At 42.9% G+C, this 26772-nt stretch overlaps 1 protein-coding gene across 1 annotated transcript; it reads left to right on the top strand.

Moving 5' to 3' along the window:
* Positions 1–18010: 18010 nt before the first annotated feature.
* LOC147455878 (bifunctional TH2 protein, mitochondrial-like) lies at positions 18011–18730 on the top strand. Its single transcript, XM_086513772.1, has one exon. The coding sequence runs from the start codon at positions 18011–18013 to the stop codon at positions 18728–18730; it is 720 nt and encodes a 239-aa protein (XP_086369898.1).
* Positions 18731–26772: the final 8042 nt, after the last annotated feature.

Here is a 26772-nt window from a genome sequence, read left to right as displayed (position 1 = left end):
ACAACTGTTGTGCCAGAACCGTTAACCACAGGTGGAGGGAGGACTCATGTAGCTGATTCTTTCAGTCGGCCTCATTATTCGATGCCAAGCCCCATGGAAACATTACATTCCAGAGAATCGATGGCTACGAATCGAGGTAGTACGGTTCCTATCTCTACACATACGGCTGTAGGTCCGACAGTTGCAGCCATCCCATCACATTTGCCTCCTAGTAGTAGATTTGGGGGGGTGAGTCAACGAGAGCAACCTACGACCTCCTGATGTACGAGAACGATTAAGTCGGGACATGGGAGCAATGAGAGTGACCGCAGGCCATAGACGGATCAGACCGTCCCAAGTAGCAAAGTGCATGTCAAAGAAGTATAGCGGCTCGAGGGATCCATATGCCCATGTATCGCTTTTCAAGCAAGTCTTAAGAGCGGAGCAGATCACTGATTTCCATACTCAATACGAGGGATTCGGGCTGAACTTGGAGGGACGGCCTTAACATGGTTTCAACCTTTAAACCCTGAAAGTTTTCCGAATATTGAACATGTATTGCGCGAGTTCACAGAAGAATTCTCAAAATGGGGTATAAAGCATAATACTGTATCGCAGATATATGCTTTTAAACAAAGGGAGAATGAAAAAGTGAAGGAAGCGACCTTGAGATTCAAGCAATACATTGAGAGATGCCCGAGAAGAGAATTACCGCAGGACGTATGTGCTCTTCGTTGAAGGACTTAGGAATGAAACCTTGAAAAAGGACCTTCACTTGAAGGCATGTAGCACATTTCAGCAGGTTATGAGGGAAGCATTATATCTTGTCGACAACTGCAAAGCATATGGGGAAGTGTCCGAGGATACTGATTTAATAGCCAGTGGCTCTTCATCGATTAAGAGTGAACCCTCTACCAAGAAAGATGCTCAGGCGTCCTTGATGCCAACAGCTGATCAATTGATAGAGGAGGTAACAAAGAGAATGCAACAACATGTGATATCAAAATCCGGTGATGAGACAGTCTCAGACGAGGAAGTGTGACGCGTGCGGGGGGGATCATCCGACGCCATGGTGCACACAACAGCCTAAATCTCCAGTTGCGAGTGGACGAGTACTGAAATGGTGTGCCATAGAGCAGAAATGGACGAATCATAGCACTGAAGAGTGTTTTTATAACAAAAATTTTGTGAGGGAAAGACCGTATGGACCTCCAGCAGGACCATCTCAACCACCTCCTCCAAGGTATCAAGTTGGACCAAATATGAATTTGGTAGCTGGAGCAAACAGACCTCAACCTGTGTTGGGTCAACAACCTCCATTACCACAGGAAAATAGGGCCATGATTAGATACGCTCAACCTTATGAAGCATCACCAGGAACGATAGTACACTTAAAGTGTCTTATTACGAGGAACCAAATGAGCCTTATGCAACTGAACCCGAATCACAAATATACGCAGGCGAAGCATATCAACCGTGGGGAAATAGTGAGGGTATGGCACCACCAACGTATATAGCACAACCTTCGAGAGATCAATATTTGGTAGACGAGAGAACGTTAATGTTCATTGCGAACCAAAATTACGGATATCCCAATAGAACAGGACAACCTATGGGACCACCTCCTCAAAATCAACCAACAATTGGACAGTGCTATAGCTGTGGAAGTACGGATCATTGGGAGCGTAACTGTCCTTTCAAGGCAAAAGAGTGAAAATTTTTGGGTTTTGCGGCAGATGTGGCGTGAATCACATATTACCAGATTGCCCAAAGAATCCGGACAACAAGGGAAAAGCGACTATGAATATTGTGGGGGTGATACCAAGCGCTAGTAGCGGATCAGAAACCGATCCCATGATCCGAATCAACGCGATAACGAAAGCCCAAACTAAGGATTTAGGAAAAAACGAAACTTTGGAGAAAAAGGTCGAGTTGCCCATACCAACAGAAAATGAGAGTTTATCCGTTAGAACTCAGCGAAAATCCTGGAAGGCAAAACGAGATAGGATGAAAACGAGAAGGTGAAAACGCAAATTGCCATGCAAAACGAGTTGCATGAAACAAGGGAACAACTCAAACAAGAGAGAGAGAGTAAAACAACTGAGGCCAACAACAAACCGAGGAAAGAGTCCTCAGGAGGATCAGTCTTGGTTGACAAAGTGCTAGAGCCGTTAGATGCTCTATTACAAGCATACGAAGCAAGGCTAAAAACAAACCAAACCTTAGAGCAAAGATGGTTGACTTATCCTCAACCAGAAGTGGAACGAAGCGTTTGGAAATGTTTAAATACCTCATTGAGACAGCCGAGGCGTTGATGGAACCTGAAATAACTAGAACCCCAGAACAAGAAGTATTGATTCACAAAGAGCGAGAAAAACTAAAAATCTATGAACCAAAACGATTAAACGAACCCAAGCCAGAAACAGTATTGCCACTGGATCAGCGAGTTGTGCCAAACATGACTGATGACGCTAAATCAATGATGATGATGCCAATTTCGGAGGTGGAAAAACAATGGCCACAACACTTATGGGAAACCATTAGAAACAGAAAGAATGGAAGCGCGACATTACAATCTGCTCCAATTCCTAAAATTAACATGGATAACGGATTTTTTCCAGCCGATATACAATCGTTGTATGGGGATGCGGGAACGGAAATTTTGGTAGAAAGCAAAGCCCAATCCTTGAAAACCCTGCCTTCATTTATAGGTGAACATGAGGCACAATCAGAGATAAGGTTAGTTCCATCCCAGATAAGAACTATCCCACGTATGGTTGACTCAAAGAGTCTTCAAGAGATGCTATCGACACCTATAACATGCACCATCACGCTGTCTGAACTCTTGAGAGTCAAACCACATTTGTGGGAAGACATGGCAAAACATATGGAGCACAAGGGAATAAAGATTCCTCCTTTCGAAAAACCCTCCGGAAGAAGAAAACGAACGGGGAAGTCAACCCAAAGCCCGACCAGTGCCCATAAACAAGGTCGGAGATTACTGCGAAGGAGAGGAGGGTAACACAACATTACCTGTTGAGTATCAGGATATAACAACAATTGCTATACTAGACAGTGGAGCTGGAGTAGCGATTGCTACAAAGCAAATCTGGGAGAAGTGGGGCCGTCCAGCTCTCAGAAAAACTAGGATGAAACTGCAACTCGCAGATGGGTATGTAGAGAGGCCGTTGGGGATCCTGGACCAAATAATTGTAACTTCGTGTGGAATTAACTATGAGCACACCTTTGCTGTGGTGGATTTCGGAAAAACGGACAACTTTGACATTATTTTGGGACGACCGTTCATGCATCAACTCAAAATGATACAGGATTGGGGTTACGATCAAATCTACCTAAGGCACGAGGAACTAATAACGAAAATCAACATGAAGGATCATAGCTATAGAGACGTTGTGAAAACACTAGCGCAAGAATTTAATTCTACCACTGTAAATGAAAAAGAAATACCTGCGTGGATGCAAACAATAGCGCATGTCTGGATGTGTGGAGCATCCAAATGTGGTGAGATAATCCGAGAGGAATGCGTTCTGGAAAGATCCGCCGAAGACGAGGCTTATTTCTCAGAACCTTTCCCGGAACATCTATTTGAGCCATTCGGGTGGACTCAAATATTGTCACCTTGGACGTATGTGTTAACGAATGCACACCTACGAAATTTTGTGACGAAGAAGGATACGACCTAGTAACGTTGCAAATGGCTAGCGTTGTCCTTGAGTCGGGATCTGAGAACGAGGAACAGGAAAAACCTCCACGTGAGACTGGTTGTAAATGAATAACTAATGAGGTATCTGTAGTGAACGATAGGAATAAAACAGAAGAGGAATTCACGGATTCACTATGCTGTGACTTTCCATCATTGGACGACGAAAACCAACTGATAGAGGCTGATGATGAAAGATCAAGCGCATCAGAGAGGAATGGAAAATACAGAATGAGACAGGACAGGTTTTACGAGTTTCATAACCAAAAACCTAGTCGACAGAAGCGGTATAAATCCAAGAGAGCCAGAAAATAAAGGACGAATAAGCATAATCCTATGCCTCTTGTCAATGACAGAACGGGATATCTAAAACTTGTCAAAGCTGAGGATTGTGTCAAAGACATGGTCACTGGCCGGTTTACCAAAACTAAACCATGGGAAAACAATAAGAAGAACAGACACGAGAAGCGGATGACTAAGTGGCAAAAGGAGAGGAAAACGGGGTCCGAAATGACCAAAACAGAGAGGAAAGAAGAGTACAACAAGCTCAAGCGAACCCTTAGAGACATATGGACGACCGACTTTGAAACAAATGACGATACGGGTTCTGACAAGATAGATGCACCGTCCCATTATAAGAAATATACCATACAAGATAGGAAAATCATAGTGCAACAACCTATGAGGGAATTAAAAGAACCGGGTACATCGTATGACGGTCCTGAAAAAGCCAAATGAATAGATCTAGCGGAGCCAGGAGAAGATCCAAAACCTGCATATATTGCCACGGATCTTACTGATGAGGAGGAAAAGCTTTTGGTAGCTACTCTTAAACAATATAGAGATGTGATAATGGCTTTTGGCCCAACAAATGCACCAGCTACATTTCAAAGGCTAATGGGTCATGCTTTTAAAGAATATCTAAGACAATTCTTAGAAATTTACATGGATGACTTGTGCGTTCACTCCTTGTAAGACTGGAGCACATAGAGCACTTGACCAAGGTGTTCGAAAAATGCAAGTTGTATCGCATTTGCCTGAATCCAGAAAAATGCGTCTTCATGGTAAGACATGGCAAAATATTGGGACATATAGTGTCCAAAAATGAGATTTCGACAAACATGGAGAAGATCAGCGTCATTGTTGATCTACCACGACCAGCAAGGGTGAAAGAGGTATAGGCATTTATGAGTCATTATGGGGTATTATCGCAGATTTATCTACTCATACGCTATAATTGCAAAACCACTTTACGCACTGATAACTAAATTTGAGTGGACAGTGGAAAGAGTGCGAAGAAGCTTTTCAAACGTTGAAGCAGAGATTAATTTCCGCTCCAATATTGAAAGCTCCGGATTGGGAAAAGATCTTTCACATTCACGTGGATGCATCAGCGTATGCAATAGGATGCATACTTGCACAACCTGGAGAGAACAACATGGATTTTCCAATAAGTTACTCCAGTAGACAATTGAACAACGCAGAGAGGGATTACACGACAACTGAGAGGGAGGGATTAGGTATGGTCTATGCGGTGAAAAAGTTTAGACACTACTTACTTTCCAATAAATTTGTATTCTTTTTGATCACCAAGCACTATTGTACTTAGTAAACAAACCTTGCAGTACGGGAAGGATTGTTCGATGGTTCATCATACTGCTTGAGTTTGATTTCACAGTAGTGGTCAAGAAAGGTACTACATACCAAAGAGCGGACCATTTATCTAGAATGATGCATGGAGAAAACCCTGTAGGAGTTGACGATGATCTGCCAGATGCGTATCTTTTCAACATAGAAATAGTTCCAAGATAGAGCGAGGACTTAATTCCTTTGCTGACTATCCGGTCTTCGAATATGACAAGACAACCATCTACCATTGCAGCATCCAGATCATTAGTAATGTTAGCGGGCAGGTTATATAAATAGGGAACGGATCAAATCCTTAGGCTTTGTATTGAACCTGACGAACGGGAATTGTACCTAAATCAGGCTCATGTACAAACAACGGGAATTCACAATGAGCATGCACAGATGTACCAGAGATTGATGAGAACGGGTGTGTATTGGCCAAAAATGCAACATAGTGTTCATATGCATGTCAAATCTTGTGCAAATGCACGCTTCAAAAGCCAATAGAACACGTGACTCTATTCAGATTGTCTGTAGCACCCTGATGGAGTAACTACATCGTTGAATACCTCACCACCATGACACTGCCTGAGGGGATGAGTAGATCGCGAATCAAAACAATCATGAAAGAGGCAGAAAACTATGTAATGATTGAGGACGCTCTTTACAAGAGGGGAAAGGACCATCAATTGAGAATGTGTGCGACCAAAGAGGAATACATTCCTATCTTAGAGCAAGCACACAGCGGACAAGCTGGTGGACACTTCTCAGCTGACAAAATGGCTAAAGCAATTCTTATTGCGGGCATATGGTGGCCTACACTATTCATGGATGCTGAAGAGTTTGTCAAACGATGTGATGAGTGCCAGAAAACAAAAATTCCAAGAGCGTGCGACGATATGTCCTTAAGGCCAATGATGGGGGCAAGAGTGTTTGCAAAATGGGGAATAGATTTTGTAGGACCGATAGCGCCTCCGGGGCATAAAACGCACACTCAATATATTATAGTGGCAACAGATTATCTAACAAAATGGGTGGAAACTAAAGCAACAGCCAGAAATGATGCAAAAACGACAGCACAGTTTTTTACGAGAACATTTTCACCAGATATGGCTTACCAATTGAGCTCGTGAGCGATAGAGGCACTCACTTCATCAATGAAGTAATCAAATTCCTATTGGACGAATTCATGGTAATTCACAGGAAGTCCGCTCCCTATCACCCACAAGCGAACGGCCAAGCAGAAAGTACGAATAAAATTTTGGTGACAATTCTCACCAAAATTGTCGGTGAATCGAGAGCTGACTGGGATCAAAAGCTGCATTCAGCTTTATGGGCGTATCGAGTAGCTTACAAAACATCCATCGGAACGACTCCATTCAACATGGTTTATGGAATGCAAGCGATTTTTCCACTTGAATTCCTTATTCCCACACTTCGAGTCGCTAAACAATTAGAATGGACGGGCCATGAATTATCCAATCAAGTAGATGTCCTAGAAAAACTAGATGAAACTAAATTGAGAGCCGTTGCGTCAATCTATGCGCAAAAACGAAACATCAAATCATTCTTTGATTAATACGTAATCAGCAAGGAATTTGCTACTGGGGATTACGTTTTAATGTATACCCTAAAACAACATTCTCGAAAACTCAAAAAGCGAGGGAATGGACCCTACGTGATTCATGACATATCATCTAGCGGTGCCATCAAACTTGCGACATTAGAGGGAGAGGAAATGCCTAACTGGATTAGTGGTTGCAGACTAAAGAAATATAACTTGCCACTAACCACAGAGATGCTTGCCAAAATACACTCTGCGAAGCAACGCAAGAACAAAGCAAAAGAAACAAAAGCTCAAGCGCAGGAGGAAGCCAAAGTCAGGATTTTAAAAAGAAAACAAGCATTACAACAACAAAGACTTCCTACACCAGCGAACACAGCTCGAATTCCTTTAGCTATCATTCAAACTGATGAGCAATGGCAAATAGGAATTGATGTTCGAATCAATGTCAAACTCCCACATGGCAGGTATCAGCGAGCATTAATTAACACAGGTGCAAGAGTGAATGCGGTCAACTTCTCCACTTACAAGATGCTAACAGATGAACCACTCGTGCAATCCACAATTGATCTACGAGCGGCAAATGGTGCAACAATGCCAACGATGGGGATAGTAAACTTGCCAATCAATCTTGATGGAAACAGTTGTCCTAATCAATTTTTCGTAATGAAAGACGGAGAAATCAGAGAATTAATATGTTTAGGAGTTCCATGGATGAGAACGTACAATGCAGTCACTGAATGGTCAGAACATGCGTTAAGGTACACACACGACTCTAACATGTACATGACTCCATTCGCAAAAACAGATCACTCGTGGCCAAGTATCCCCATCGACAATAAGCAATCGGCTATTCAACAAAAAACAACCCCAAGGTTATTCAGAAGGTCTGGATCAGGAAATCATTGCTGACCAACAAACCGAGAAAGATATGGCTACCTAAGGGCAAACTCTTGACGGAAGCGGAATCATCTCCAAAACCTTTCGAAGCTACTTCCAAGTAGAAATGGCAACAAAAAAAGGATAACGCTAAAATACCAGAGCTCAAAAGGAACACCAAAACTCAAACCACGAAGCCTGAATCTTCCAAATGGCATAGGAAACGGGTGAAAACTAAAGCAGAATCGGTGCAGATTCAACAAACCACATATAAATGGGTTCCAAAAATAGTTGCCGGCACAACACCCACAATCAAGGAAAGAGCAATTCAACTATAGGCTTTCATGTTCCATAAACAGCTACCCTCACCATCAAAGGCCACTGAAAACTATATTCAGTTCCCACATTATGCACAACATATTGTTACCCAACGCATTGTCTCAAACATCAGAATAGGGCCACATGACACGGCCATGCATAGACACAGAGTTCAAAACCCATGCACATGCACCACCCTTCGTCTGGGACGACTCGGACAAGGAAGGGGAGAGTAACAGTCAAGGCCATTAAGAGATCCAAGGTGTATATATTTACATAATGTGTGTGTTTTTTTCATTATTTAGAGTTCAGTTTTGAACAAATTCGATCAAAACCTGGCATCTTTTAGTAGTTTTTTTTTGTATCATCCGACTAGCATAATAATGAGCTGTAATATCAAATTCGGAGCATTGGGATGCTTCAAGAGAAAATATATGCTTAGGGGTGATTATAATAATTTTGGTTAATTTTTTGCCAGTTAATAAGTATTTTCATTTTATTGTGTTTGACTTTCGTTAATAAAACATCTAAAATGCAAAAAATCTCGCTCACAAGTGTCGGAATCAAGTTCTGGAAGCAAACGCCGAAGTATCATGATAAAATTATCAAGCATGGAAGATATGAAGCTAATCTGAAGATGTCAAATTTCGGCCTCAATGATCATGACTACATTTCGCCAAAATCGCATCAAACGGTCATACGACGCCGGAATGATGAACTGTTCGACCCACAAGTGGTATGCAGATTAAATCAGGATCAATGGTGAAAAAAATCAACCGGTGTTATGAAAATCTCGAGAAGATATAGGTCAGGTAGGCCAAAGTCTAGCTCATTGTTCATTTCACCTTTTGAGAGAGAAGGAGAGAGCTTTTTTGACCTAGAGCGAGCTGCCACGTTTCTGCCCCATACGGACGATTGGAGCCAGCATTTCACACCAGATTTCACAGGTATGTTCCCTATTAAGTAAAGATCAAGTCTATTATGCATGCAAGCGCGAATCTTTGCACAAACAGGTGAAAGGATCGAATCACAGGTCGGATTGGGTCAAAGAAGTCGAGGGCCCTTAGAGGCATCCATGCAAAACTTCTTTCAGCCACAGAACACATCAGTGTGCTCCCCACAAGGCCAGGAACAAAGCTATGTGTTCAAAACCATATTTGGTGGTGGTACACTGATCGCGATTGGTGTACCTCCCTGACAAAAACTGGGACAGATTTTGCAAAACACCTCCCCTCAACCTCGCCTACAACCTACTTGTGTCAAAACCAAATTTGGCCTCCATGGTACGATCGCGATCGATGCCCCATGCTCAGAGTCTTCTTTACTTCAAACATGAGCTAGTGTGAGTGTGTAGGTAATAATGCCTTTAAAAAATCAGCCCCCTCTCTCTCTCTCTTGGTCGACCCCTCTTGCTATTTTCTCTTGCTAGCATCCTATTGGACCTCCCCAGGCTTAGCCAATGGTAATTAAGCAGCATAAGTGATAGCCTTCTGACATGTGTCCCCCTTTCCCCTTTTGTGAGAGCTTTAGGTAATCATTTAATTCAACTAAACTCTCATTGGACCCCTTTGCCTCCTAGCCAATAGGAATCAGGCAAGCCATTGGGCTGCTGAATGCTCATTGGTCCCCTTGGGAGATTGTCCAATAGTCTTCTAGAGAGCTTAATTCTTATTGGTTCTTTTATTAAGTGTTTTTAATTTAACTAAACTAGATTTACTCTAGCCTAATTCTCATTGGTCCACCTCCAAGGCCATCCAATAGGAATTGGGTACACCTTGTGGGCATCTGTGCTAGGGAGCTGACATGTGTCCCTCATTCCCTTTGTGTAAAGAGAGCTTATTTTATTCACTTGGCAGTTGGTAGCTTTTGACGATGTAGTTTTTTTAGAGCTTTTCATTGCTGTGGTTTTTGTTTTAATAGAGTAGCCACGTGGGTTAATGAGAGCGAAGTGCTGCGATTTTGCCTTCTACGCTAACGAAGTAACTAGAGTGCTTCGTTAGCTGCATTTGTATTGAATTGAAGTGAGTCCGAGAGTAAGAGAAAACAATATTTTTGGATGTCGCTATGTACTAACGAAGTATTAGAACCTAGAAGGGAAAAGCTATGAGGGAAGAAGACTTCATACCAAGTCTTTACAGTCAAAGCGTGCTTGAGAGAGAGAGAGAGAGAGAGAGAGAGACACTAGGGGAGAGAGAGAGAGAGAGAGAGAGAGAGAGAGAGAGAGAGAGAGAGAGAGCTTATGCTTTGTTTTCTATAAATCCTATGACCCGAAGTTAGACATGGTCTTGTGTATAAAATGCCATGATCTTAAATCTTCTTGTGTAAGTGTGATTGTGTCATTTGAAGATTCAACAAGAGTATATATCCAAAAAGAAAATGGATGGATGGAGAGAGAGAGAGAGAGAGAGAGAGAGAGAGAGAGAGAGAGAGAGAGAGAGAGAGAGAGAGCTTGATACCTTTCACGCATGCAATTTTGGCATGCAATGGTTCTTGATTAATTTGTGGATAGTAGTTTTTGCAGATTCCTTCCAAAGCTGCTTCATATGGTGATCTCGTCATGAATTCTCTCAACCATGTTGATTTCTTGCATAAGGCAACAAGGTTAGAAGGTGCAAGTATAAGAGATTTGAATTTGAAGACAGCTCTTCCCTTTCCATCCACGAGTGACATTGTCCAAGAGATGACATTTCAAATTTACATGTCCATGAGTGCACCAGTGTGTTTCACCAATGCACTGACATACGTTTATACATTGTAGCTTGTGCCACAATCAAAGCTACGAAGCTGATTCATGATGAGATTCTAACGCAGCGGCTTTTGCAAAGCCATACCGCACTGGGTCACATTGTATCTTCTCAAAGACAATCATGAGCAAATCGAGCTTGTCTTTCAGAGGTTTACCTCGCAAAAAACCACAACGAGGGTTAGAGTTTTATCAAGCTCGATATTTGTAATCGTACAAGATGTTACTGTTATTAATTGTTTGTTGTCTCATTTTTATGATTCGAAAAAAAAGAAAACATGCAAGTCTCCTTGCATGGGAGAGTTTGCACAGTCCTCCCCAATTTTTATAATACGAGGGAATGTGGCATTCCCACGGTAGCACGCCATTTTCAGTGAGTTCAATAACTGCATTCTCAGTGTCAAAAATCAATAAATGATAATGGTTACTCACCGTACGATAGATTGACTATCGTCGAGGCATGCAAGTTACATTTAAGCTTCCGTATAACAGCACTGCTCGAAACAAACATGATAGTGGAGGCGGAGTGGACATTGCAAAGTCTAAAGTTGCGTTACCAAGCTTTGGTATGGAAGCTCCAAGAGGGCTCCTTTTTACAGTGGTAGAGGACCATTTTGAGTGCGTAGGTGCATATTGGAGGCGGGGTCGGCTTTCCCTTTGTATTTGGTTAACACACCCCAGAGCTTCATCCACTGTTCAAAACAATCGAGAGCTTTCTATCTTGCTCCTGTCGCGCGTATCCCGCAGTCAATGGACTCCAAGAGAGGCATTCGAGACTGGAAGCTCCTCACACGTTTTGTGATTTTTGAAGTGCACCACATTTAGCATACGTATCGACCAAGGCATTGCCAAGCAAGACAATTTTTTGCAACAACCCTTGACTAACAGTATCAGAGTGAATTTTAAAGCTCATATTGTCATCTTGTGTATAGCCACATACCTTCAAGGTGCATGCGTATGTGATTGCAGTTGGAGAGAGGTCGTCTCTTTGAATCCACTGAAAACAGCCGAGAGCTTTCTGACCCTGCTCCTGTTGTGGGTGAGGCCCTCGCTTCGCATCTGATGAAAACAGCCTAGAGCTTTCGAGCCCAGCTCTCATTGCGCACTTCCCACAATCAGTGCTGCAATTCCAAACACGAAGCTCCTGCAGCAATTTTTTTGCTTTCTCAAGCACACAACATTAGGCATACATATCGACCAAGATAGTGTCAAGCACGGCATATTTTTTGACAATGTAATTTTTGTGCCCATATCAACATCTTGCGTAGAGCGACATGCCTTCAAGATGCCTATGTAGGTAATTGGAATCCGAGAATTCTGGCCCTGGTCTTGTTGCGCAATCCCGCATTTAGTGCATTCCTTGGAAGAGGTGACATTCCGGACAGGAAGCTCCTCTTGCACTTTTTGTGCTTGCTCAAGCACACCACATTTAGCATACATATCAACCAACACAGTGCCAAGCACGAAATATTTTTTGAACAGCCTCTGACTAACAATATATTCCCACAATCAGTGCCTTACAAGAGGCGAAATTCCGGACAGGAAGCTCCTCAAGCACTTTTTATGCTTTCTCAAGCACACCATATTTGCCATGCATATTGAGCAAGATAGTGCTTCCTTGCCACACGATCTTCATCAACCACTAAAATTGATGTGAATTTTTGTGCTTTCCCAAGCGCACCATATTTGGCATGCATATCGAGCAAGATAGTGCCAAGCACGACCACTTTTTTCAACAGTCTCTCACTTATTGTGAAGTTTTCTGCCCATATCAGCGTCTTGCGTGCAGCCATATGCCTTCAAGATGCACGCATAGGTGATTGCATCTGAACAGTGGTCCTCGCTTTGCATCCATTGAAAACAGCCTAGAGCTTTCTTCCCCTGCTCTTGTTGTGTGTGTCCCGCAATCTATTTTCACGCCGTTCCGAGTAGTAAGCTCCTCGAGCACCTATCGAAAACAGTCCAGAGCTTCCTTGCTGGGCATATCCTACAATTCATGCGTTCCAAAAGACGACATCCCACACCACATTTGGCATACATATCGACCTAAGCATTGCCAAAGACGGAATTTTTTGCAACAGCCCCTGACTAACAATATCAAAGTGAATTTTTAAGCCCATATCAACTTCTTGCGTAGAGCCACATGCCTTCAAGATACACGTGTAGGTGATTGCATCTAGACAGAGGCCCTCGCTTTGCATCCCCTGAAAATAGCCTAGAGGTTTCTATCCCTGCTCCTACTGTGCATAACCCACAATCAGAAGGTCGTTTCGAATAGTAAGCTCCTCAAGCACCTTCTGAAAACAGCCCAAAGCTTTCTGGCCTGGCCCTTGTCGATCATATCCTACAATCAATGCGTTTCAAAAGACGAGAGTCCCGTAGCACATTTGGCATACATATCGACCAAGGCATTGCCAAGCACGGAAGTTTTTTGCAACAACCCTGACTAACAATTTCAGACTTAATTTTTAAGCCCATATCAGTGTAACATTTAATGGCCTAAAAACTTGTGTGTAGCGGAAATTAGCATGAACATAGTGGGCATTTCATTAGAATAGATTCCTAATGAGAATTACAAGAGTGCTTGGGTGGAGAGAGCAACAAAAAGCATAACATCTAGTTAGATAGCATGAACAATACTTTCAAAAGAGAGAGAAATTAAGATATTGACAACAATTGAGGACCGGATTTGCATGGAGCCGGTCCCCCCTCCAAAAGGCTTTGTATTATGGTTCTCCCATCAAGAGAGACATTGTACAATACAATTCTTTGTGTTCCTTCAAGACTAGCTAGTGCAATGAAGATGAAAGCTTCATGCACTAAGCAAAACACTTAACAAACACAACATAAATTATCCTTGGTCTCAGACCCAAGACCTCACACACCTTCGAAGATGGTGAGAGCTAGCAGGGTATGAGAGTAGATTGAGAGGAAGAAGGAGTATCTTACGAGAAAGATGTACATCTCCTCACATAATCACTCATATTAGCATAGCTTAGCTTAGTAATTAGCTTGGTAGAGGAGATGAGAATGCATTGAATCTTGGCTCTTGGTTGGATTTGCATCCACATGCCGAGAGTATGTCGATGTAGGCTTCTATCTCACAAGCTTGGAGTAGGTGATGAGCTCTCCATTAAAGCTTGGGAAGAGATAGTCTTCTTTACTTCACACATAGACTATGTGTGTGTGTGTGTGTGTGTGTGGTAATGCCTTGCAAAAAATCAGCCCCCTCTCTCTCTTGGGCGAGCCCTCTTGCTAATTGCTCTTGCTATCTCCCATTGGACCTCCCCAAGTCAAGCCAATGATTATTAAGCAGCATAAGTGATAGCCTTCTGACATGTGTCCCCTTTCCCCTTTTGTGAGAGCTTTAGATAATTTAATAATTCAACTAAACTCTCATTGGACCCCTTTGCCTCCTGGCCTTGCCTCCTGGCCAATAGGAATCAAGCAAGCCATTGGGCTGTTGAATGCTCATTGGACCACTTGGGAGACTGTCCAATAGTCTTCTAGAGGACTTAATTCTCATTGGTTCTTTTATTAAGTGTTTTTAAATTAATTAAACTAGATTTACTCTAGCCTAATTCTCATTGGTCCACCTCCAAGGCCATCCAATAGGAATTGGGCACACCTTGTGGGCATCTGGGCTAGGGAGCTGACATGTGCCCCTCATTCCCTTTGTGTAAAGGGAGCTTGTGTGTGTGTGTGTGTGTGTGTGTGTGACTTTCTCTCTCATCCCCTACAAGAAAGGCTCGCCCCCTCCCAAGTAGGGATTGCAAAGACTTTTTGGGTCACACACAAAGCATCCAATTCTCCTAGGGTTGACCTTTGGACACAACCTTTGAATTTTGGAACCTTAGCATTTTGGAAGTCTTGATGGGCTGAACCTTAGGTCTTTTTAGCCCATTGTTGCACATGGCTCTTTTGCAGATGGCCCCCCTTTGGATCCCTATTTTCCCTCATTTGGATCCCTACTGTGGCCGGTCTTCTATCTTAACCAATATTCTAGCTTTTTCTCCCCTGGCACTTCCCCATATTAAATGATCAGTTTAAGATGAGAAAATCATTTAGGAGAATTAGATATTGATTATTATGACATTACCTCTCTCTTGAAATCATAGTCGTCATCGACTATGGTGTAGAGAAGATAAAGAATATTCATGAGTCCTTTTCTTAGCGGGTAGAGGATCCCTATGTTACCCTACGACATCATTCCACAATGGATGACTAGTCCATTTGGTGCTTGAGAGCCTGAGGCTGCCGCAAGCATGTCTGCACATTAGTCCTATCAGTCTTATAGTAGAGTGACAAGCTCTACTTGGTGTTTGGGATTGGTGGCATTCCGGACAGGAAGCTCCTCAAGCACTGTTTGTGCTTTCTCAAGCGCATCACATTTGACATACATATTGGCCAAGGCAATAATAAGCACAACACCTTTTTCAAGATTCTTCGACTAATTGTGAAGTTTTCTACCAATATCAGCATCTTGAGTAGAGCCACATGCCTTCAAGAGGCATGTGTAGGTGATTGCACCGGAGAGAGGCCCTTGCTTCACATCTGCTGAAAAAAGCCTAGAGCTTTCTAGCCTGCTCTCTGCTCGCTGCGCACTGCACAATGCACATGCATTCCAAGAGGCGACGTTCTGGACAGGAAGCTCCTCAAGCACTTTTTGTGCTTTCTCAAGCGCACCATATTTGACATACATATCGATCAAGACAGTGCCAAGCACGACTTCTATTTTCAACAGCCTCTGATTAGCAATATAATTGTGAATTTCTGTGCCCTGCCAGCACCTTGCGTAGAGCCACATGCCTTCAGCATCCTACAAGGTGATTGCATCTGGAGAGACCCTCGCTTTGCATCTGCTTAGTGGCACACATATCGACCAAGACAAAGCCAAGCAAGACTTCTTTTTTCAACAACCTCTGAATAACAATATAATTGTGAATTTCAGTGCCATTTCAGCACCTTGCGTAGAACCACATGCCACATGCATTCAAGATGCAAGCATAGGTGATTACAACCCAGAGCGTTCTATGTTAAGCATATCCACAATCAGTGCGTTCTAAGAGACGGCATTCAGGATAGAAAGCTCCTCAAGCACTCTTTGGTGCTTTCCCAAGAACACCACATTTCGCATACGTGATCTTTTCTCCTACGTAGTGCCACATGCTTTCAAGATGCAAGCATCAATGATTACATCATGACAAATGTCCCCGCTTTGCATCTTGAAAATAGCGACCCAGTCAGAGGTCCCTGGTCTTGTCACTACTGGGCATATCCCGCAATCAAATGCACTTGAAGAGACGACATTCTAGACATCAAGGCAATGTCACATGCGTTCAAGACGAAAGCATAGGTGATTGCATCTGGAGATGTGACCTCACTTTGCATCTGTAGAAACAGCCCAGGGCTACATGGAGTCCCACATTTGGCATACATGTTGACTAATGGCACCACATCATACATATGAGCACCAAAACATGCATATGAGCCAAAGAATTGACAAGCACAGCATGTTTTTGAGAGCCGCTAAGCAACAATCCATGCAATGAGCACACTGAGAAAGACAGTTGTTGTGGGGAGTTGCCCTCGCGTTTCATCCCAACAAAAACAGTTCTCAGCTTCCTCGGCCAACCCTTGTTGGGCATATCTTCTTATAAGAGCACTCCAAGAGACCTCATTTAGCGAGAAACCTCACTTCGCATCCAACTAAAACAACTGGAGAGACGCCCTCGCTTCGCCTCTGTTGAAAGCAGATTAGAGCTTTCTAGCCCTGCCCCTTTGTGAAAATCTTGCAATTACTGCATTCAAGAATCCACACTCCGGACAAGAAGCTCCTCGAGCACTTGCATAGAGCCACATACCTTCAAGATGTAAGCATAGCCTTCAAGCCAAAAGTATAGGCGACTGAATTTGGAATGATACACTTGCTTTGCATCAGTTGATAATGACTTAAATTTTTTTTTCCCTTCTCTTGTTGTGCACATCTCGCAATCAGTGTATTCCAAGAGGCAACATTTCAGACAGGAAGCTCCTTAAGCACTTTTTGTGTTCTCAACTGCGCCACATTTGGCATTCATATCGACCAGGAAAATACCAAGCACGACATCTTTTTTCAACATCATCATTTTTTTGAATTTTGGCATGAACCTCAAGAACCTTTCATGCGCTGCAAGGCACGACATTTTTCACTAATAGCACCACTATGACTGTTGGCCAACCGTGATCAACATATCTTGCAACCAACTCGCTCTAGGAGACAACATCACCAAGTTAGACATATCCTACGATCAACATGTCTCGAGAGACGACATTTCAGAAAAAAACCCATCAAGAAAGTCTTTCGTGCTTTCATAAGGGCACCACATTTGGTGTACATATCAATCATCATATTTCCATACACAACATGTTTCTCCAAGGGCCCCTCACAATGCCGACTGCATAGGTGATTGCATTTGAAGAAAGGCCTTTCCTTTGCATTTGGCGGAAACCTCTCAATGCTTCCTTGCCACAACCATGCTGTGCATATCTAGTGAGCATCTTAGCCGTGAAGAAAGGATTTTCCTTCACATCTAGTGAAGACATCTTAATGCTTCCTTGCCAGAGCCATGCTGGGCATATCCTGTAGCAAATACATTCCAAGAGATGACCGTCTGGACAGAAAGCTCATGAAGAACTTTATGTGCTTGTATAAGGATCCCACATTTGACATACATATCGACCAAAGCATTGCCAAGCACATGTTTGTCCAGCAACCCCTAAGTAGGAATCTCATTGTGAATTCTCTTTCCCATGTGAACATCTTACAGAAGGCAAGAGGCCTTTAAGGTGCAGGCATATGAGATTTGCATTTAGAGAGAGGTCTTCCCTACCAAGAACGACATGTTTTTGAACAGCCCTTGACTAGCACTCTCATCATGAAATCTCACCCTGCAAAGGTCTTCCCTTCAATATGTGTGCTTGGATCAATAGAGCGCAATTGCGACTGCCTCTTGCAATTAATAAAGCTAGCGCTAAAAAGCAAGCACTACCTGCGATTCAAAAAGCTTGCAAATCTATACTATATATTAAGGAGACTGGTTTTCCAGTGCCACATGTCAAAGTTTGCTGCATCCGGTGAGTTTCGGTTTATATGAGTGAGGGGGAGAGGGTTAATCTCCCAAGATGGTTAGAGCTGATGGATCATGTGGCATCTGTAGAGGAAAAACTGATTGACTCTCATGACCAAAAAGAGGATTTGGGCCTCCAAGCATATCTGCTCTCCCTGCAGGAGCCTAAGAAAGGTGATGATGAACAAGCGATGAAGGCCGGCCTCCTCAAAGGCATCACCAGTGAGGACGTCAGAGCTTTGGCTCATAGCTACGCTGCCTTTCGCACCCACTTCTTGGAAGTCCTTCAGAGATTGGCCAGTCTTGATGTGCCACTCCATGTGGTGTCCTGGAACTGGGCCGGTGATCTCATCCGAGAGAGCTTTCTAGCCCAACTACAAACCAAGCTCACAGTCGACTCCAACAAGCTCAACTATGATTGTTATGGTGTCTGTGATGGCACATTCACCCGTGATGTTTGCGACTCATTGGACAAAGATAGAGTCTTGCAGGGCATTCGGGCAGCCCATTGTCTGACCAGGAACTTTGTCGTCTATGTTGGGGATGGCGCCAATGACATTCTTGCTCTTTTAGAGGCTGATGTGGGGATCATCATGGGGGAGGATAGCTTGCTCCAACATATCTTATCCCGTTACCAGATTGAGTTGTCTCCTTTACCGCTTGCTGCAGCAGCAATGCTGGTTGCTGTTGTTTCCAACATGGAGCTCCCGAGCTTTCGGAAAAGTGGAAAACTGTTCCATGCAAGATTTGGATGGGAGGAAGTTGAACAGTTTCTTTTGCTCCATTAGGACACTACTGAGAACAGGTTTTAGAATACCCAGGTGCAGGCCATACTTTACCTGCCTTTTTCGATGTATCATCCCCAAGCACTGTCCGGAGGTGGGAGTATGCCAAATTTTATGTTGAATTGTTCTTTTAGCTTTTAGACACCAATGGAGGAGCATAATAATCATGCTATAACACCACTGATGATGATCAAATGCACCATAGTTTGGGATGGGGCAGAGTTGAGGGTGTAGGTCTTCGTATTAGGAAAATTTGTCTGCACATGGTGACCATAGGTTCTTGATATGTAGATCTTGCAGATAATTTGAGATAGACAATAAGTGCTACACACATGCACCAAGCCATTTCTTTGGATGTAGGTGTGCTATACAATTGAGTATTGCACATGCAGACTCATTCATGGATGGTCTCTTGTTCCTTTGAGCTTGTGTCTCCTCTTAGTGTTGTAATCAGTGTTGATAATGTACATAAAATTTTGGACCCTTAGGATTCTTGGCATTTGTTTCACTATAAATATGCTATGTACCGTTAATGATTCAGTAGTTTGAGTCTTGTTCTTTGATCTGCAAAGTGGTGTATCAATGATATCACTATAAACCCAGAACTAGCAAAACAAGAAGGTACCTCAAGGGTTATGAGAATGAGGCCATACCAACAATATGCAAGAAAGGGGTAGATTTTATCAGAATTTTTCTCGTAGGGGGAAGGTAGTAGAGCTGATTTTGCAAAGTGTAATTTTAGCTGCATGTTTAGGAATTTGGGAAATATTCAAGTCCCACTTTTTGAGAGGAGACTAAAATTTAAGGTTTTTTAAAAATAAAGTTTGATCTTATGATTGTTTGGGGGACCTTTATGCCATATAGAAACGAGGCCCTGGCGCACAAATAGGAGGCTTAAACTTAAGTTCAAGCCTCACTTTTGTTGTTGTGTGGGATCACATGCCTCGCTTAAACTGACACGCTCAAATTGGGTTTTAGGCACTAGCACATAGATGTGGGGTTCAAACATAAGTTAAGGCTTGACTTGCTATTGCTATGTAGGATACTAAGACGAGGGTCGAGGCCAAGTGTCTTAGATGCCTAAGAAGTGGGCATTAGGCTCAAACTTAGTTCAAGGCACACATGCTAGTTTTTATTAGTGCCATTTGAAAATGAGGCACCAGCACATGTATGTGAGTCACTACAAGAAGTTTTTCAACAAAGCGATGCTGGTACTGCGATGTTAAAATGTGAAAAATTAGACGCGTTGCTATGAGGTCACTATACTTTGTTACATAGCGACGTTCATAGCGATGTCAACCCTGTAAAAAATAATCCGAGAGCATAAAAAAACTCAGATCTGTAGATCTAAGTTTCAACGCCCTTTGTGAAACAGGTATACCCGCCCCTCTCTCCCTCTCTCTCTCTCTCTCTCTCTCTCTCTCTCTCTCTCTCACACACACACACACACACACACACACACACTGTAACATTAATGGCCTAGTAACTTGTGTGTAGCGGAAAACATAGTGAGCATTTCATTAGAATAGATTCCTAATGAGATCAACAAGAGTGCTTGGGTGGAGAAAGCAACAAAAGGCATAACACCTAGTTAGATAGCATGAACAATACTATAAATGAGAGAGAAATTAAGCAATTGACAACAGTTGAGGACCGGATTTGCATGGAGCCGGTCCCATCTTCAAAAGGCTTTGTATTATGAGTTCTCCCATCAAGAGAAAAATTTTACAATACAATTTCTTGGGTTCCTTCAATACTAGCTAGTGCAATGAAGATGGAAACTTCATGCACTACGCAAAACACTTATCAAACACAACATCAATTCCTCACGGTCTCAGACCCAAGACCTCACACACCTTCGAAGATGGTGAGAGCTAGTGGGGTATGAGAGTAGATTGAGAGGAAGGAGGAGTATTCTTACAAGAAAGATGTACATCTCCTTACATAATCTCATATTAGCATAGCTTAGCTTAGTAATTAGCATGGTAGAGGAGATGAGCATGCATTGAAGCTTGGCTCTTGGTTGGATTTGCATCACAAAGCCAAGAGTTGTTGGTGTAGGCCTCCCTTCTCACAAGCTTAGAGTAGGTGATAAGCTTTCCATTAAAGCTTGAGAAGGAGAGAGAGTCTTCTTTACTTCAAACATGAGCTAGTGTGAGTGTGTAGGTAATAATGCCTTTAAAAAATCAGCCCCCTCTCTCTCTCTTGGTCGACCCCTCTTGCTATTTTCTCTTGCTAGCATCCTATTGGACCTCCCCAGGCTTAGCCAATGGTAATTAAGCAGCATAAGTGATAGCCTTCTGACATGTGTCCCCCTTTCCCCTTTTGTGAGAGCTTTAGGTAATCATTTAATTCAACTAAACTCTCATTGGACCCCTTTGCCTCCTAGCCAATAGGAATCAGGCAAGCCATTGGGCTGCTGAATGCTCATTGGTCCCCTTGGGAGATTGTCCAATAGTCTTCTAGAGAGCTTAATTCTTATTGGTTCTTTTATTAAGTGTTTTTAATTTAACTAAACTAGATTTACTCTAGCCTAATTCTCATTGGTCCACCTCCAAGGCCATCCAATAGGAATTGGGTACACCTTGTGGGCATCTGTGCTAGGGAGCTGACATGTGTCCCTCATTCCCTTTGTGTAAAGAGAGCTTATTTTATTCACTTGGCAGTTGGTAGCTTTTGACGATGTAGTTTTTTTAGAGCTTTTCATTGCTGTGGTTTTTGTTTTAATAGAGTAGCCACGTGGGTTAATGAGAGCGAAGTGCTGCGATTTTGCCTTCTACGCTAACGAAGTAACTAGAGTGCTTCGTTAGCTGCATTTGTATTGAATTGAAGTGAGTCCGAGAGTAAGAGAAAACAATATTTTTGGATGTCGCTATGTACTAACGAAGTATTAGAACCTAGAAGGAAAAAGCTATGAGGGAAGAAGACTTCATACCAAGGTTTACAGTCAAAGCGTGCTTGAGAGAGAGAGAGAGAGAGAGAGAGACACTAGGGGAGAGAGAGAGAGAGAGAGAGAGAGAGAGAGAGAGAGAGAGAGAGAGAGAGCTTATGCTTTGTTTTCTATAAATCCTATGACCCGAAGTTAGACATGGTCTTGTGTATAAAATGCCATGATCTTAAATCTTCTTGTGTAAGTGTGATTGTGTCATTTGAGATTCAACAAGAGTATATATCCAAAAAGAAAATGGAATGGAGAGAGGAGAGAGAGAGAGAGAGAGAGAGAGAGAGAGAGAGAGAGCTTGATACCTTTCACGCATGCAATTTTGGCATGCAATGGTTCTTGATTAATTTGTGGATAGTAGTTTTTGCAGATTCCTTCCAAAGCTGCTTCATATGGTGATCTCGTCATGAATTCTCTCAACCATGTTGATTTCTTGCATAAGGCAACAAGGTTAGAAGGTGCAAGTATAAGAGATTTGAATTTGAAGACAGCTCTTCCCTTTCCATCCACGAGTGACATTGTCCAAGAGATGACATTTCAAATTTACATGTCCATGAGTGCACCAGTGTGTTTCACCAATGCACTGACATACGTTTATACATTGTAGCTTGTGCCACAATCAAAGCTACGAAGCTGATTCATGATGAGATTCTAACGCAGCGGCTTTTGCAAAGCCATACCGCACTGGGTCACATTGTATCTTCTCAAAGACAATCATGAGCAAATCGAGCTTGTCTTTCAGAGGTTTACCTCGCAAAAAACCACAACGAGGGTTAGAGTTTTATCAAGCTCGATATTTGTAATCGTACAAGATGTTACTGTTATTAATTGTTTGTTGTCTCAATTTTTATGATTCGAAAAAAAGAAAACATGCAAGTCTCCTTGCATGGGAGAGTTTGCACAGTCCTCCCCAATTTTTATAATACGAGGGAATGTGGCATTCCCACGGTAGCACGCCATTTTCAGTGAGTTCAATAACTGCATTCTCAGTGTCAAAAATCAATAAATGATAATGGTTACTCACCGTACGATAGATTGACTATCGTCGAGGCATGCAAGTTACATTTAAGCTTCCGTATAACAGCACTGCTCGAAACAAACATGATAGTGGAGGCGGAGTGGACATTGCAAAGTCTAAAGTTGCGTTACCAAGCTTTGGTATGGAAGCTCCAAGAGGGCTCCTTTTTACAGTGGTAGAGGACCATTTTGAGTGCGTAGGTGCATATTGGAGGCGGGGTCGGCTTTCCCTTTGTATTTGGTTAACACACCCCAGAGCTTCATCCACTGTTCAAAACAATCGAGAGCTTTCTATCTTGCTCCTGTCGCGCGTATCCCGCAGTCAATGGACTCCAAGAGAGGCATTCGAGACTGGAAGCTCCTCACACGTTTTGTGATTTTTGAAGTGCACCACATTTAGCATACGTATCGACCAAGGCATTGCCAAGCAAGACAATTTTTTGCAACAAACCTTGACTAACAGTATCAGAGTGAATTTTAAAGCTCATATTGTCATCTTGTGTATAGCCACATACCTTCAAGGTGCATGCGTATGTGATTGCAGTTGGAGAGAGGTCGTCTCTTTGAATCCACTGAAAACAGCCGAGAGCTTTCTGACCCTGCTCCTGTTGTGGGTGAGGCCCTCGCTTCGCATCTGATGAAAACAGCCTAGAGCTTTCGAGCCAGCTCTCATTGCGCACTTCCCACAATCAGTGCTGCAATTCCAAACACGAAGCTCCTGCAGCAATTTTTTTGCTTTCTCAAGCACACAACATTAGGCATACATATCGACCAAGATAGTGTCAACCACGGCATATTTTTTGACAATGTATTTTTTTGTGCCCATATCAACATCTTGCGTAGAGCGACATGCTTCAAGATGCTATGTAGGTAATTGGAATCCGAGATTTCTTGGCCCTGGTCTTGTTTATGCAATCCCGCAATTAGTGCATTCCTTGGAAGAGGTGACATTTTTCCGGACAGGAAGCTCCTCCTGCCCTTTTTGTGCTTGCTCAAGCACACCACATTTGGCATACATATCAACCAACACAGTACCAAGCACGAAATCTTTTTTCAACAGCCTCTGACTAACAATATATTCCCACAATCAGTGCCTTACAAGAGGCGAAATTCCGGACAGGAAGCTCCTCAAGCACTTTTTATGCTTTCTCAAGCGCACCATATTTGCCATGCATATTGAGCAAGATAGTGCTTCCTTGCCACACGATCTTCATCAACCACTAAAATTGATGTGAATTTTTGTGCTTTCCCAAGCGCACCATATTTGGCATGCATATCGAGCAAGATAGTGCCAAGCACGACCACTTTTTTCAACAGTCTCTCACTTATTGTGAAGTTTTGTGCCCATATCAGCGTCTTGCGTGCAGCCATATGCCTTCAAGATGCACGCATAGGTGATTGCATTTGAACAGTGGTCCTCGCTTTGCATCCGTTGAAAACAGCCTAGAGCTTTCTTCCCCTGCTCTTGTTGTGTGTGTCCCGCAATCAATTTTCGTGCTGTTCCGAGTAGTAAGCTCCTCGAGCACCTATCAAAAACAGCCTAGAGCTTCCTTGCTGGGCATATCCTACAATTCGTGCGTTCCAGCACCACATTTGGCATACATATCGACCTAAGGATTGCCAAACACGGAATTTTTTGCAACAGCCCCTGACTAACAATATCAAAGTGAATTTTTAAGCCCATATCAACATCTTTCATAGAGCAACATGCCTTCAAGATACACGTGTAGGTGATTGCATCTGGACAGAGGCCCTTGCTTTGCATCCGCTGAAAATAGCCTAGAGGTTTTTGTCCCTGCTCCTACTGTGCCTAACCCACAATCAGAACGTCGTTTCGAATAGTAAGCTCCTCAAGCACCTGCTGAAAACATCCCAAAGCTTACTGGCCTGGTCCTTGTCGATCATATCCTGCAATCAATGCGTTCCAAAAGACGACATCCCGTAGCACATTTGGCATACATATCGACCAAGGCATTGCCAAGCACGGAAGTTTTTTGCAACAACCCCTGACTAACAATTTCAGAGTTAATTTTTAAGCCCATATCAGCATCTTGCGTATAGCCACATGCATTAAAGATGCACGCTTATGTGGAGGCCAAGAGCTTTCTAGCCCTGCTCTTCTTGCGCACATCCCACAATCAATGCTGACATTCCGTCTTCTTTGCATACAGTGAAGATGGCCAAGAGCTTTCTGGCCTTGCTCTTCTTGCGCACATCCCACAATCAATGCTGACATTCGAAATAGGAAGCTCCTGAAGCAATTTTTCTGCTCTCTCAAGAACACCACATTTGGCATACATATGGGCCAGGAGAGTGCCAAGTATGAAATCATTTTTTAACAATGTAATTGTGAATTTTTGTGCACTTAGCTGATAAACGTTAAAAAAGAGGACAATCACATGGACGCTCGCCCTGCTCTTGTTGTGCACATTCCGAAATCATTGCGTTCATTGGAAGTGGTGGCACTCCGGACAGGGAGCTCCTCAAGCACTGTTTGTGCTTTCTCAAGCGCATCACATTTGACATACATATTGACCGAGGCAGTAATAAGCACAACACCTTTCTTCAAGAGTCTTCGACTAATTGTGAAGTTTTCTACCAATATCAGCATCTTGAGTAGATCCACATGCCTTCAAAAGGCATGTGTAGGTGATTGCACCCGGAGAGAGGCCCTTGCTTCGCATCTGCTGAAAAAATCCTAGAGCTTTCTAGCCCTGCTCTCGTTGAGCACATCCTGCAAACAATGCATTCCAAGAGGTGACGTTCTGGACAGGAAGCTCCTCAAGAACTTTTTGTGCTTTCTCAAGCGCACCACATTTGACATACATATCGACCAAGACAGTGCTAAGCACGACTTCTATTTTCAACAACCTCTGATTAGCAATATAATTGTGAATTTATGTGCCCTGCCAACGCCTTGCGTAGAGCCACACGCCTTCAACATCTTGCAAGGTGATTGCATCTGGAGAGAGACCCTCGCTTTGCATCTGCTGAGTGGCACACATATCGACCAAGACAAAGCCAAGCACGACTTCTTTTTTCAACAGCCTCTGAATAACAATATAATTGTGAATTTCAGTGCCCATTTCAACACCTTGCGTAGAACCACATGCCACATGCATTCAAGATGCAAGCATAGGTGATTACAACCCAGAGCATTCTATGTTAAGCATATCCCGCAATCAGTGCATTCTAAGAGACAGCATTCAGGACAGAAAGCTCCTCAAGCACTCTTTGGTGCTTTCCCAAGAACAACACATTTCGCATACGTGATCTTTGCTCCTACGTAGTGCCACATGCTTTCAAGATGCAAGCATCAATGATTACATCAGGAGAAATGTCCTCGCTTTGCATCTTGAAAATAGAGACCCAGTCTGAGGTCCTTGGTCTTGTCACTATTGGGCATATCCCGCAATCAAATACACTTGAAGAACGACATTCTAGACATCAAGGCAATGTCACATGCGTTCAAGACGAAAGCATAGGTGATTGCATCTGGAGAGGTGCCCTCACTTTGCATCTATAGAAACAGCCCAGGGCTCCATGGAGTCCCACATTTGGCATACATGTTGACCAATGGCACCACATCATACATATGAGCACCAAAACATACATATGAGCCAAAGAATTGACAAGCACAACATGTTTTTGAGAGCCGCTGTTTGGCGGAAGAAGCAACAGGCGGCCGTGGCCAATGTAAAATTCTTTTGTAAAGAAGTATCTCTAAGCCGGGAAATTGTCAAGGATGTATGATTATTCTTTTGGGAGCAATTGTATATTAGAGAGCCAGTTTTAAGATTAGGAGCTTATGGCCGGACAAGCCATTTTTGCAAAGACCTAATCTATAAAGGTCATTTTCTGTAAGTTTTGGATAATCTTTTTGGAGGAAAAACTGAGAAGACAGCGTACGAAAGAGAGCTCCTTCTTGTTCAAACTTGTAATCTTCGCCATTGCGGCTACGGTAATCCAAATTCAGTTTTGTTTCTTGCATTGTGTTCCTCTTACTCTGCTCTTCCATTCAAGTGTAAGCATTCAAGATTCGGTGAAGGTTTCAGACACATCCGTCTAGGCCTTAAATCGTTGTTTT

This window comes from Adiantum capillus-veneris, chromosome 6 (genome assembly GCF_014529385.1).
Source record: "Adiantum capillus-veneris isolate H3 chromosome 6, ASM1452938v2, whole genome shotgun sequence".
In the NCBI taxonomy this organism is placed as follows: domain Eukaryota; kingdom Viridiplantae; phylum Streptophyta; class Polypodiopsida; order Polypodiales; family Pteridaceae; genus Adiantum; species Adiantum capillus-veneris.
Note: the sequence above shows the minus strand (reverse complement) of the source record. Positions and strands in the feature narration are given on the sequence as shown.

Excerpts from the sequence above, each read along its gene's own strand:
- LOC147455878 (XM_086513772.1), top strand. The coding sequence starts at position 18,011 with ATGGATCATGTGGCATCTGTAGAGGAAAAACTGATTGACTCTCATGAC.